This window comes from Protobothrops mucrosquamatus, unplaced genomic scaffold (genome assembly GCF_001527695.2).
Source record: "Protobothrops mucrosquamatus isolate PMUCROS unplaced genomic scaffold, P.Mucros_1.0 scaffold_293, whole genome shotgun sequence".
Taxonomy (NCBI): domain Eukaryota; kingdom Metazoa; phylum Chordata; class Lepidosauria; order Squamata; family Viperidae; genus Protobothrops; species Protobothrops mucrosquamatus.
Window position 1 is genome coordinate 245,920 of NW_015386369.1, and position 14,190 is coordinate 260,109.

General features: G+C 38.8%; 1 protein-coding gene across 1 annotated transcript in view; it reads left to right on the forward strand.

The window, feature by feature from the left end:
• SCUBE3 (signal peptide, CUB domain and EGF like domain containing 3) overlaps positions 1-14,190 on the forward strand; it is an 83,266-nt gene that overhangs the window by 57,581 nt on the left and 11,495 nt on the right. Inside the window, exons 7-12 of the mRNA XM_015831974.1 lie at positions 1,164-1,286; positions 4,469-4,585; positions 10,926-11,048; positions 11,888-12,004; positions 13,074-13,166; positions 13,248-13,364. Coding sequence (XP_015687460.1) covers positions 1,164-1,286; positions 4,469-4,585; positions 10,926-11,048; positions 11,888-12,004; positions 13,074-13,166; positions 13,248-13,364 — 690 coding nt within the window. The remainder of the gene's footprint in view (positions 1-1,163; positions 1,287-4,468; positions 4,586-10,925; positions 11,049-11,887; positions 12,005-13,073; positions 13,167-13,247; positions 13,365-14,190) is intronic.

The window sequence follows — 14,190 nt, forward strand, 5'->3', positions numbered from 1 at the left end:
TCTCCCCCACTTGCTCCCTCCCTCCCATCTATATTCTTTTGGCCCCTGCATTCCACAGTCCCTGTCCCCCTAGCTGACATTTGTCACCACCTTGTTCCTGCTCCTGGCCAAGCATGCTCAATCTGGCTCTTCGCAAAGCAGCTGCTGGCCACATGGCAGTTTCCTCATAAGTCCTGGGGAAGATAGGCTCATGTGGTCAGCAAATGCCTCACAAAGGGCTTATGTCTCATCAGCAGTGGCAACAAGAGGAAGGTGAAAGTCAATTGGGGTGGTGGAGCTGGGGCAGGGAGCTCAGGGCAGCAAAGATCTCGGAGCATTGAGCGCCAGGGATCTTGGGCATGCAGGGGGTGGCAGAGATCTTGGAGTGCAGAATGGCAAAGGTGACTTTGGCTAGAACTGGGCTGGGGTGGCTTCGGCTTTATGCCACTCTGCTGGGCCAGACTGGGGCTGCACTTTGTGATACTCTGCATTGCAGTTCAGGGGCTTCTTGCAGCTCCAGAGTCCTGGTGTCCCAAGAAACTCTTTTGCGCTGCATGCTGGGCCAGATTGGGGCTGCGATTTTGAGCTTCACGGAGGCTCGGGCTTCTTGCAGCCCCAGAGCACAGCACACCTGGAAACTCTTGAGCGGCAGCATGTCAGTCAGCCCTTGAGCCATGAATTTCTGGGATTGTTTGCTGCCCCGCAAGGCAAGGTAGAGGGTTGCCAAAAGGCCAGAGTTGTGGGGGGAGCTAGGTGGGTGGGTGGAGTTGAAAAGGAGGTAGTCCCCTACCTTTCCAAGACTTGGGACTGGGAGGCACCAAATCTGGAAATGACTTGGATCAGGGTGGGTACTTGTATAACAACTTGTTATTCTTGGTTAATGACAGCAGCAAGGAGTGCTAGGATTGCTGGCACTAAGTGATGCAGCCACATGGCATCATGCTTTATGACCGCATCACTTAACAACAGAAATTTTGGACCCAATGATGGTCATAGGCCAAGAACTATCTGTATGAATACACATCAAAATGAGCATCTAAATTGAATCTGAACAGAGAAATCCAAGTCATTTGTCCTGTTCCTCTTTTGTTGACTCCTCCTTTGATGGCACTTATATGACATTTTTTGTACCTTTTTTTGTACCTAAGCATGTTTTGTTGTGTTGTTTTCCCTCCTTATTACAGATATAGATGAATGTAGGTTGAACAATGGTGGCTGTGACCACATCTGCAGGAACACAGTGGGCAGTTTTGAATGCAGTTGTAAAAAGGGATATAAATTGCTTATCAATGAAAGGACATGCCAAGGTAAAGTCTTCTCATATCTTACTGGAAATAATAATGAAGCAGTTATTTAAATATGAATATTTAGGCATGGAGCTTAATCACATACGAAACACTCTAATTCAATTTCTTTTTTGATAGTCAGCATAAGAAACAACCATCTATGAGGTCTGGATTTCAATGATTCATAGCTTTAAGTTTGCTATTTGATGTAATATGAATATAAGAATATTAGATTGGCCCTACTCTGGATCAGATTGATGCTTATCTTAGTCCCACATTTTGTTTCTTACAATAGCCAAACTGATTCCTTCTAGTGCAGGGGTGTCAAACTGGCGGCCTATGGGCCGGATGCGTCACACACAGGCCACGCCCACCCCAGCTCTGCAAAAGCAAAAAATGTTGCAATACGTCATGATAGATCACGTGACGCAATTGAGTTTGACTCCCGTGCTCTAGTAGTGTGTTCACAAGCGTGAGATTTTTGCTGTTTCATTACAATTTATTATTTAGTGGTAGAGTGCTCTCAACCTGGATGTATCATTGAATCTTGGTAGACTTGTTATAATAATGATCTTGTCCAAATATTTATTCATTCTTGTTCTAAAGCCATCCAAGATAGTGAATCTCCTAATTTCATAGGGAAATTATGTTCTGTGTAAAAAAGTGCTCTTTTAAGTCTGTTCTAAATTGACTTCTAATTGGCTTCATTGGGTGACCCCTGAAGCCAGTATTTTGAAAATGCTATCCATCTTCTCCATGCCATATATAATTTTATGGACCTTGATCATGTCCTCCTTCAATCATTATTTTTCCAGTCTGAAGAATCTTAAATATTTTTGCCTTTTCTCATAAGGAAAATATTTGACCCTCCTGGTCCTTTCGGTTGAATAATGGTTAACAACCTTGGCAGTTTTATTTTCATTCTCATTCTTAATGAATGTCCCATGGAATTTGTCTTTTTCACAGTTGACACACACGCTGAGTCAGTATCGCCATTACTCATGTAACCCCAAGACTTTTCCAGGTTAGTTACAGACAGCACAGACTTCATTAGTGCATGTGTAAAGTTAGGATTTTTTGCTGCAGCATACATCATTCTGGAATGATTATTCGTCTAACTTAGAGATCCCCAAGAGCCTTTCATAGCCACTTTTTTACCATCCTGAATACTGGAAGTTTGGAAGTTTATTTTATATCCTTAGGTCAAGATCATTTATAAATAAAAAATGCAGATCTCAGTACAGTCTTACAAGGCTTCCATGTCCCTCCATTGAGAAAATTATCCATTTATTCCAACATAAGCATTTTCATTCCTTTGTCTAATGTTTATTTTTCTTTTGTTTTCTGGTTAAAATATAAAGAACTTCTTAATGTTTTCCCCTTAATAACAATAACAACCACCCTCACCCTTTGTCTTTAAGGCATTAAGGGGAGATTTGACTTTGCTAATTTTTCTTTTCAGTCTGCAGCCATATAACTGTTGGGTCTTGTTCTTCTCCCGTCCCAGAGCAGCAGGAAATGGTGCTGCCCTATATTTTGCTGCCTCCACAATGCACTTTTATCATGATTAGGTCCATGCTGCACTGCTATCCTCAGAGCTTTCAAATATAACATTCTAAAGGCCATGAGGATGGTTTCCTCAGTTGAAATTCCAGCCCTTTCATTGTCATCTACATGTGAAAAGCCACTTATACTTGCCAGGCACAATGCAGTACTTTGTTCTGCAATTTTTAATCAATTGTTGATTGACTGATTTTTTTTAAAAAAAATTCTTTATACCTTAAAATTATGACCTCTAAATTCTGTCAAAATGTTAGAGCATTTTGTAATCTCTTGGCTTCAATAGAGTGGTTGACCAGGTTTATACAGCTGCTGGATAAGAGCTAGATTTTCAGAAAGAGGTTTAACTATGGGATTCATTGTGGAAGTTGTAAATTCCCTAAGGGCATTGTATGAGAAGAGAGATGAGGAGCCAAGGCTTTGGGGATCAGCAGCCAATGAGAGGTGAATTCCTGGGCAGATATACAGCAATGTGTCCTTTGAATGATCCTTCTAGTGATGTTCCTTAAACCAGGCAGAAGCTATTCAGTTTCAAGGCTTTATATTCTTAATGTTGCTCATCAACATGGCCCTGCATTGCCTATATGTAGTAACAGGATAAGAAGGAAAACACAGTTTCCAGAACAGAGGGCCAAAAGTCAGGACTCCCTCAGGTACAGATGGATGATGAGATATGCAGGCCTATACTTTGGATCTGGATAGTGAGCTGTGTGAATTTGTCCTGTCTTTTTTTTCACCAACTATTTCACCAGTTCAGAAGTTTCAGTTAAATATGACTGTGTTGGACCCTCTTGGCAGTTTCTCTTTTGTACATATGCTAGGTCAACAGCATTGTGGTTATTACATGCATTTGGTTTATAACATATTTTGTGTCTATCACAGTTACCCCTTAGGATTAAATTTAGGATTGCACCTCTCTGGCCAGTTGCAAAAGCAACCGTTCTAAGGCATAGATATTTAGGGCATCTTGAAATTGGCTGTATTTGTTATGGCCTGACCATAAGGGGTGATTGAAATCCTCAAATATTAAAACTTCTCCATTACATGAATCCATGATTTCTTTCACCACCTCAGGACATCTAGAATTGTAATAAGACGGCCAGCAATATAACCTAGGGCTAATAGAGATTTTAACCAGAAATGGCAATCAGTAATGATTTTGGAACTTAATTTGTACCTTATTTTGGGGCTGAGGGGGGGGGGGTTAAAGAAAAAATATGCTACCAAAGTAAACTTGTTAATTGCTATTAGAATGACATTTACTCCTAATGTTCTCCTAATCCTGGGCAATTTGGTAAAGTTTCGCACTTTCTGGTTAGTAAAAAAGCAAAATAATTCCAATCCCCAGGCATACTAAGTACATATTTATTTATTTATTATTCATTCATTTTTATCCTGCCTTTATTATTTTTATATATAATTCAAGGTGGTGAACATACCTAATACTCCTTCTACCTATTTTCTCCACAACAAACCTGTGAATTGGGTTGGGCTGAGAAAGAGGACTGGCCCAAAGTCACCCAGCCAGCTTTCGTGCCCAAGAATTCACAATCTCTTCGTTTCTAGCCTGGTGTCTTAACCACTAGATCAAACTGTCTCTCATTTATTGCAATGTAGCTTATGTCTCTTTTTCCTGTTTCCAGATATTGATGAATGCTCCTTTGATAGAACTTGTGACCACATCTGTGTAAATACACCAGGGAGTTTCCAGTGCCTGTGTCACAAAGGCTACATGCTGTATGGAGTCACCCACTGTGGAGGTATCAGTGTGATAGTTGGCGATGTAGGGAACATTATCCCAGTCACTTTTTTGGTACCTCTTTTGTGAATCTTCATCCTGCTGCCTCTCCCAATGAGTAACATCTTCTTTCTTCTTTTAGGCAGAGCACTTAGTTCAGTTTGTTTGGCTTAGGTAACCCTGGAATATGATTGTACACAATATATTTGTAGAACCATGTTACTCACAAATTTATCTATTAAAATCTTTGTGCTGCATAATTAGTATTTATAAATATAATGTTTATCATCAGAACACTTTGCTTTTAGCCAAAATTGTAAATTGGATAAATGGATTATGACATTTCAATAACAGATTCAGTAACATTTATTATGCAAATAGTGTTAGATGGCAGTGGTTGATCAGGGTATTAGACAGGACCACAAGAAATTAGAATGAGACTATGTGTTCAAATGAGGCATTTGCTGTGCATATGGAATAATATTCTATATTCTATATTCAGTGATATAGGACTTCCAACAGTCTTATTGGTATAAGATAAAGAGAGAGACAGAGCACAGAAACTCTTGTTGACCTAGAGCAGTGGTTCTCAACCTGTGGGTCGGGACCCCTTTGGGGGTCGAACAACCCTTTCACAGGGTCGCCTAAGACCATCGGAAAACACATATTTCCGATGGTCTTAGGAACCGAGACACCGCTCCTCTATCTCCTTGCCCTCCTCTTCTCTCTCTCTCTCTCTCTCTCTCTCTCTCTCTCTCTCTCTCTCTCTCTCCCCCCCCCCGCCTGGGCGCTTCTCTAACCAGGCTGGGCGGAGATGGCGGAACGGCCTTCCCCCCTCCCTGGCCAGCTGGATGGGGGGTTGGGGGTCACCACAACATGAGGAACTGTATTAAAGGGTCACTGCATTAGGAAGGTTGAGAACCACTGACCTAGAGTTTTCTCAACAGCTTCATATAAATGTTAGAAAACATAGAGGTCAAATAGAATCTCAAAGTATGGCATAAGTCAGCGTTCAAGAAACCAAACAGCAGTCCCCAGCACCATTTTTGGGAGCATTTAACCAAGTCCCTTACTGACTAAACATCTCAATATACTGTGATAAATAGCCTGAAAACTGCTGAGAAATCAGTACAACTAAACCATGATTAATGCCTGCTATTTACTTACCAGAATAATTCGTCTACTAGCATGATGAATGAATTCCTTACTACAGCCAAAGATCATAAAATAGTCTACAAGTTCTGAAATATTCAGACAATAATACATACATGATAAAACAAACAATAACATAAAGTCAGTAAGAGATTATGTTCAACAGCTGGACAGATGGATTCCGGTTTTGTTAGGATCCCCTTGTTATCTCTTGCCACAGTCAGTGTACTGATGGAAAAAAATTCTACATTTAACTCATTGTAGGCCTTCAATCTACAAATAAAGAGCAAAAAAGGTTGAGAAGAAATTTGTCTTAGAAAAATTACTGAAAGGGTGATAGAGAATAAGTCTACTGTATAAATCCCTATAAAATTCACAGCGTCACAGAACATGCCAACTGTTCCACTTTTCCTTGAGGCACATGGTTAGATACACCTTTTTATAGGGAAAGCTAATACTGTATATCTACCTTCCAGCATGGAAGGATGTTAAATCAAAGCTGTAGGAAGATTGTATGATGGTTAAACAGTTCCAAAGGAGGGTTACAGTAAGTGCTGACTAGCTTGAACTTATTTTGTGATTCATTGTGTAGGATTTGGATCCCAAGTTAATCATAACCCATAGAAAGCAGAACCTTTGGAAAGAGGGAGAGAGGCAATTTATTGAATGTGTTCTTCTAGCAGACAAAATTTATTAAATATTATTAGAAGAGCTAGGCACGTCAGACAAAAGTTAAACTTCAATCAGAGAATAAAGATAGTTACCCAAACCTTATCACTTTAAGTAAATCAATTTGTTGCCACAAGAAGGCATGGGTTTCTGAAGCACTGCTCTTGAGATTTTGATTGTTTCTACAAGAAATAATTGGGATATGGCACTAATCCAGACATGTAAACTTGTGATGTCACGTGACATTGCGCAACGTATCGGAGCTTTTTCTCCATTGCCAGCAATGGGGTGGGCGTGGTTTCCTGGTGACGCGTCCGCCCTGTGGGCCGGCAGTTTGACACCCCTGCTCTAATCAAATCCCATATTAGAACTTGGCCTCCAGTAATTTGATGGCACAAAGCATAAAACTGCCTCCTTGAGTCAAAAGAACCTTAAAATACATGCCACTTTTTTTTTTGTACTATCTACAATACACATACTCAGTTTGGGCCTTCTTGCCTAAGGAATGGAATACTAGCCTTATATATTTAAATAATTTAACTTGCTTGGTGATTTTAGCACAGATGTTCTAATTGTTCATCTTGGAGCTTTTGGCAAATGCTACACCATTTGTCTTGTCTTCTGATAATTAATTAAAAGATAATTGTCAGTATTATAGTGATAAAAAATCTTCAATGCTCTCCTGAGATTGATTTGTGATTGTGATAAAAATCACTTCCTTATATCATAAAGTAGTATAAGCAAAAGTTGTCTGGCTTTTATAGGATAAGGAAGGCTCAAATCATGTCAGAACTTGATTAAAATGCTCTTTATGTCCAAGCTCAGATTTAAAGCCAGGCCAGAAAAGATGTCTGCTCCATATTGTTAGTTTCATTCCATGTAAGTCACTGTTGCATAGAGTGAAGTATGGTGTATCTATATAGGAACCTACTTCAGCCTCAATTAAATGTTTCAGCAAACCATTTGCATTGATCTGTGGGCTCTGTTTTGTAGCTCTGATTACTTTTCAAGGAGTTCTAACCAGAATCTCTCTTGATCTTTCAGATATTGCCTTCACCTCAAAAGTTCCATGTTAATTCCACTTTAAAAACAAAATTTCTCATAGTTGAAATTGCTAGCTAGAAGCAATTTCTATAGCTTTGCTTGCTTGCTTTGTAAGAATTATTTTCATTATACTGAGATATGTTTGGAGGAGCCCATGGTTTGTACCTGCCAAATTAACTGTGTTTTTTTTAAAAATTGAATCTATAAATCACTGCACCTTAAATTAGCATTCAAATTTGCAGAAAGTTCTCATGATTCATTTTGTAGCATGTTGCGGTTTACATTGGCTTCCATTCACTTAGAGCTTCATTGAAATTTACTGTGTGTTCGTGAAGCCTAAACTTTGTACACAACTGAGTATTTTGAGGTTGTAAAATTATGTATGCACCAAAACTCAAGTATATAAGTCAATAACATGTAAAACCCTATTTATTTTGCCAAGGCCATTCTCATTTTGTGTAATTTATTCTTTATCAGTTATTTGCAGAATTGGGAGGGACAACGGTAATGGTAATGCATGTCTTGCTTCAGAGCTTACTAAGACGTTTTTAGATTATAACAATTAACTAAATATTTTTTTGGCCTACTTTGAGGCATTTTTAAAGAAGCATGTTTCTCCTTTCCTGCTGTTAATCGTCATCTACTACTCAAGTTAAAACTTTCCTCTCTGATTCTAAATTCAGAAGAAAGCATTTAGAAATTATTGGCTATTTTTCTTGTAGCTGAAATTCTGTGGAGCTATGATTTATTTATACAGTGTAAACCATAACTGGCTGCATTCATACTGCATATATATTGCTAAGCCAGATATTAAGCCAAAATATTATAGCATATTGGTTGGATCTAGTTAGTATCTATTAAACCTTCACAACCTTCAGCAAGCTTGTGAAATGTTAAATATCCTCTTTACTAATTAGCAAGGAGAAGATGGTATTCTGAATTTAGGACTCATTTGGAGTAAGAGAAGTGAGTTACATAAAACAGTAAGATGGAATGGAGCCAAGCTGAAAAATGCCTTGACAATGACATATGAGTCAGCATTTACCCTATTCCAAAGAGCTGGGAGCAAAGCCATGACCTGAATATGCCATGTTTTGTGGGAATGTGCTCTGGCAAAGCTTGGAAAGAAAACTGAAATATTTGTATGTGAAGCTTTCAGAACAAAATGGTCCTTTATGCCTTTTTTCTCCCCTTTCTTCTGCTGTCATTGTGTTGGTGTGTATTTTTCCATGTCAGACCTTTAGCACTGATTTCCATGGTTGTGAAATTATGTGCCGTAAAGTAGCAGGAATGCTGAAAAAAAAGGATAGCATTAACAGGCTGGCTAATTGCAGTTGTCTTTTTGAACTTCAGATCCCATGCCATTCTATTTTCTCTATTTTTCTCTATTGTTCTTCATTACATTTGATCTCAGGAGTGACATTTAAAGTGGCTAACTCATCACTGGTTGCCAATTCTTTTTCTTGGCAAAACCAGGGATGGCACAGGTCAAAGTAATTATCTACAACATGGTTTCTAAACCTTGACTACTTTAAGATGTGTGGACTTCAACTCCCATAATTCCCCAACCAGCATGTGGTTGAAGTTCATATATTTGCCCAGGCTGAAATCTACATTTTTTAAAATGCTAATCACAACATTGATTAATAAGAAAATGTCTGAGTTGTCAGTTAGTTGATACTTCTCAAAAGGAACCCTGAATTGCCTTTCAAATATGCTTGTCTCTTCCTCAGGTTTAGGGTGCTAAGCTGCTAAAAAAAGATAGGACTTCTGAACCAGTAATTGTGGTATAGAAAAGGGGATGTAAAATATAAAGAAAAGGGAGTGTATTGTACAATATGCTTGAATCAGGAGGATTGTACGGAAAATATGGTTACTGTAGGCTAAAAGGGTAATAGGAATAGTAGGAATAGGAATAAATTGTAGACTCGCCCGATGTTGAGGAGTTTATCAGATGTTACTTCAGATGTTTCTGTGTGGACAAAATTGCATGAGGAGGTGCAGAAATATCCAACAGTGAGTTCATTTCCCTAAAGCCCCTGGATTAACTTGTACAACCTCTGAAAATATTACATTCTGATATTTTGATGACAAGATATGTTGTCCAGTATTTCTGGGGGTCTTACAGTTGGGAAGGGTACCCTGGATGAAGATCTCCTTTTCTTTCATCTGCTTTCTTCTATTTATTTCCATACGAACGGAAGACAATAGACTTCTGAACAAAGTTTTCCACAAAGCTCTAGTTTGGCCTGCCAAATTAAAACATGCTTTAAAAATGTTTCTCTGCCAGTTTAATCCTCTGGTTTTGTGTTGCAAGGCAAAAAGTAGAAAGGATTAGGTAATATTAGGGTGACCACATACATCATATTTTAGAGCAATGGGACCAATTTAAAACCACTTTCATTCCATTTAATCCAAACATATGTCTGAGAGATGAGAGAGATTCCTGTTACCTGCCCAAAGGACTACTGTGGATTGTCTTGAATGATAGATTCTTGAAATGATTTCAAGATGCTTCAAGACAATCCTCATTTCCCCATATTTTGTTGCCTCCAGAATAATTTTGTGATTAAGATGAAGGATGATTTTCAGCCTATACTTGATTCTCTAGTCATTTAAAGGCTAAGAAAAAGTGAGAAGGGTTTTTTAATATTATTTTATATAATGTTTTCACTTTCAGATTTCAAGGAGGAGAAGAAGAATGATAAAAGAGAAGCATGGAAATATGGGCAATATTTAATTGTTAAACATAATCTGTCCATTAGCCTTCCCTAACCTAATGTCCTCCAGTTGTATTATAGGGCATGATTCTGGAGGTCATTAGAATGGAGAGGGAAAAACTGCTGCATAAAACACAGAATACAAACATGTATAACCCCATAGGAAGGCAGAGGAAGTGTTGTACAATACATTCATATGTTTGGTACAGAGCCAAATGTGCCCAGATCAGTACTAAATGCAACAACCATACAGTATAATAAATCCCTATAACTATAGATCACTGTAGTATGCCTGTAAGCTCATCAGAACCACATACTATGGCAGATAGCCAAAGGATTGTCCTACTTCCTTGTAACAATTTGTGGTAGTAAAACTTATAGCTGTAGTTTTCCCCATTTCTCTTCTTAGCTTCCTGTCCTCTGTTTTCAATTCCTTATCAGTCTTGTGGGTATCCTGGAATAGGGTCTTATTTTGCTTTCTGTTTTTATAAAGTGTCCTGTACACCAATGGTCCAATATGTGTAATCAATTAAGTAAGCAGCCAGATCTCTTTTGAATGACAAATGGAACCAACAACAGATAGTTTCTTTATTGTAGTTGGTGTTGTTTCACCCCATTTTTCTTTCTCTCAATCTCATTAATTTCTTTGTTCCACTTATTAGCCTCAGTTATAGTTCCTGGATTAGACCTAGAAGTCATAATGATTACTCCAGTCAGAAAGGTTTTTTTTATGAATTTCAAATAGTTTACTAATCATACTTCTTGGTCTTCCTACAGATGTTGATGAATGTAGTGTCAATCAAGGAGGTTGCAAGTTTGGATGTGTAAACACCCCAGGTAGCTACGAATGTACCTGCCCTGCAGGTTGCAAACTTCATTGGAATAGAAAAGATTGCATAGGTGAGTACTATATAGAAATGGCTTGAAATCATACTGCCCGATAGTGGGAAAATGCATTTGAACAAGATAGGTTTTTAACTGGGGTGAAAATTACCCTAGCCTAAGAGGAAGATTGTTGTAAACATTGGTGATCTCTGAACGCCTTATTCATTGCTACTTAGAACCTTTAAACTAGTATTGAACACTTGAAACAGTATGGATTGATGCCAGTAAAAATAGCTTCTTTATTTATTTGCCAATTTAGATACCACCCATCAGGAATTTTTGTTTGCTCAAAAGTCCTATTTGGTTTTTTTATGCTTTGGACCTTTTTAGTCTTTTTTTTTTTCCAAGCTTATTGCAACAAAACTTTAAATGAAAGATAAAAATGAAAGATAAACAACCACCTTTGTGTTGGGAAATTCTAATTTCTAAAGTTTCTACAATTTGTGGTTCAGGCCCAGCAATGCATTCCTCTAGAGTAGGGGTAGGCAACCTTGGCTCTTTTATGACTCGTGGGCTTCAACTCCCAGAATTCCTGAGTCAACATAGCTGACTCAGGAATTCTTGGAGTTGAAGCCCACGAGTCATAAAAGAGCCAAGGTTGCCTACCCTTGCTCTAGAGGTTACTATATCAGCCATGAGCTGAGTGAGCCAGAGCTCAACATGAACAGGACTTGTTGCCATAACCCATGGCAGAGGCAAGTGGAGATAGCAATAGTGCACTGATGCTTATTTGTTTCTGCTGGAGATTCAGGTGTGGCTCTGCACTGTAGCCATCCCAGTGGCAGAGTCTGGCTACTCCTCTGTGAATTGCACTCTCATCTGCATAGTGCTATCAATTGATGCTTGTTCTTCAGAGCTGGAGATTTGTTTGGCTGGCACAGTATCTCCACGAGCCATACTTACCTGCAACAAGAATGGCAAGAAGGAAAGCTGCTCCCTCACCTGTGCCTCCAAGGCTCGCTTTCTGCCAGGTAAGTACTCAGATTCACACCCCACACATAAATCACTGTCATGTGACAGCTTTGCTGCAAGATGTTTTTAGAGCACCGTTTTTGCACAATTAGGACTCCTTTGTCATACATGTACCACCTTTTAGTTAATCGTTGACACATATACACCCATGTCTTCTTTGTTTTCATTTTTTACTGCAGTTAAAACAGTCTGTCCCATACCTTAGTTTTGTGGGCTTAATAGCTTTTGCAATAGTTTTTTGAGGTTTTCAACTGATGTTTGGTTTATAGCAGATACAAGAAGCTGGTCTTGTATTCAGTGTGTTAGCATTGAATGTAATCTATAGGTAGTGCCAGTGTCAGTATTTGTCATCCTTCAACAGTTGACAAAGTATAAAATGGCAACATGATTCATTGCTACCACTGGCAATGAAAATGGCTGAGACTGGGAGATGTCCACCATTTTCAGATTCCCACAGTGTACGCAACAGTGCTGTGCTTATGCAGTGTTCACCTGGCACTTAGGATGAGCTGACTGCCAGTTTTCTATGCCCTGGATAAGAGAAGATCATAAAGCCTATCAGTCTGTTTCCCAAAGAAAACCAAGGGATATTTTCAATGTCCTATCACTATTTTCAATCTGCAAGTATTAACTGACAGTGCAGTCCCTGAAAGTGTTGTGCAGAAAAACATGAAAACTGCTTTCTGTATATTTAGCTCAGATCCATCCTTCTTTTGGTTGGTAGGCATTGTGATCTGACTCATGAATACCCCTGACCCTAAGGCTATAAGCCCTGGGAACCTGTTCAGGTTTAACCCCACTCTGGCACAAGCTATACTTCTTTTATGTATTTTTATTACCCCAGGCTCTTTGGAGTATTGTTTAATAATGAAAATAATATAGTTATGAATCCTGGGTCAAACTGGGCTACAATCATCAGTGGGCAAGATCAAGCTTGCGATGATATTTCAAAACATATGGGGTTTGGGCTTGGCTGGGCAGAGCTTGCCAGTATAGATCAATGCGACAAGTGTTTAGAAGTTTCTGGCCCTAGACCTCCATGCCTCTAAAGAGTCTTTTTCTTTGCAGAATCTGACAACAGCTACACTGTGAGCTGTGGGACCCCAATTCTGCAACAGGTGTCTCCACCAAGATCCAGCAATGGTAGCCATCCCTGCATTGGTAAGCTTGGAGTCTTGAGCTCTCAGAGCTCCTCTCTAATACATTTGACTCCACGAACTTAGCATCTGCCTTTTCTTTTAGAGGCTGTTGCTGCTCCAATCAAACAAAAGGCTTCTTTTAAAATTAAAGATGCTAAATGCTACCTCCATCCACACATGAAAGGCAAGCAGGATGATACTGGCAGGAATGGTGGACTAGGTGAGGTACTCTCTCCTCTGTATGTCTTGGCAGAATCTTCAATTGGAATTATTTCCAATCTTACATTTTGTGAAACCAAGAACCAGTTTTTCAGATAGATGATGTTTTCTTGCCTCTCTAAGCCAAAATTCTTAGTTAATCGGGAAAGCAATACATTAATGCATGGATCCTGCAACCCTTATAAGAAAATAAACCATAGAAGTAGCTCTTGCAATTCATTTATTGTCTGTTTATTATAATGTCTAAACTGAAGTTTTCCCCTTGTGGCTTATTCTATACTTTAACTTGTTAGAATTGGCTATCATAGTATTTGTTTCCATTTGTGAGAGGAACAAAAAGAAGTGATTAAAAAAGGAGCAGTACTCTACTTATTTCTAATTCAGACAAAATTATTTGAATTCTGACAAAGCAATATGCATTTAAGACTAGAGTTTTGTAAAACATTGTCCCAACATGGACTTTATGACCAGGAGACTATGCCTTCTGTGTTACAGTTAACTACATAAAGCACTAATTAAAAAGCAACGGGAGAATGAGAGTGAGATAGAGATTGAGGCTTGAGAAATCTAGATTTCTCTTGCAAGGGGTCTTGCTGAATATAATTCCAAATGCATGATTTAAGTAGAAGGTTGTTGAGGGTTTCCTTCACCACAGCCAAATACTGAGAGATGTTTGCTAGAGCTCTGGGATCCATTATCTAGAATGCCTTCATATGTCTCTTTAGTCCTTTCATCGGGGAAGGACTTAGTGTTTATAGAGGAATATGCCTGTCAAGGTTTTGAAAATATTACACGTTCCTTAAAGAATATTGACATTGGTTCTACTA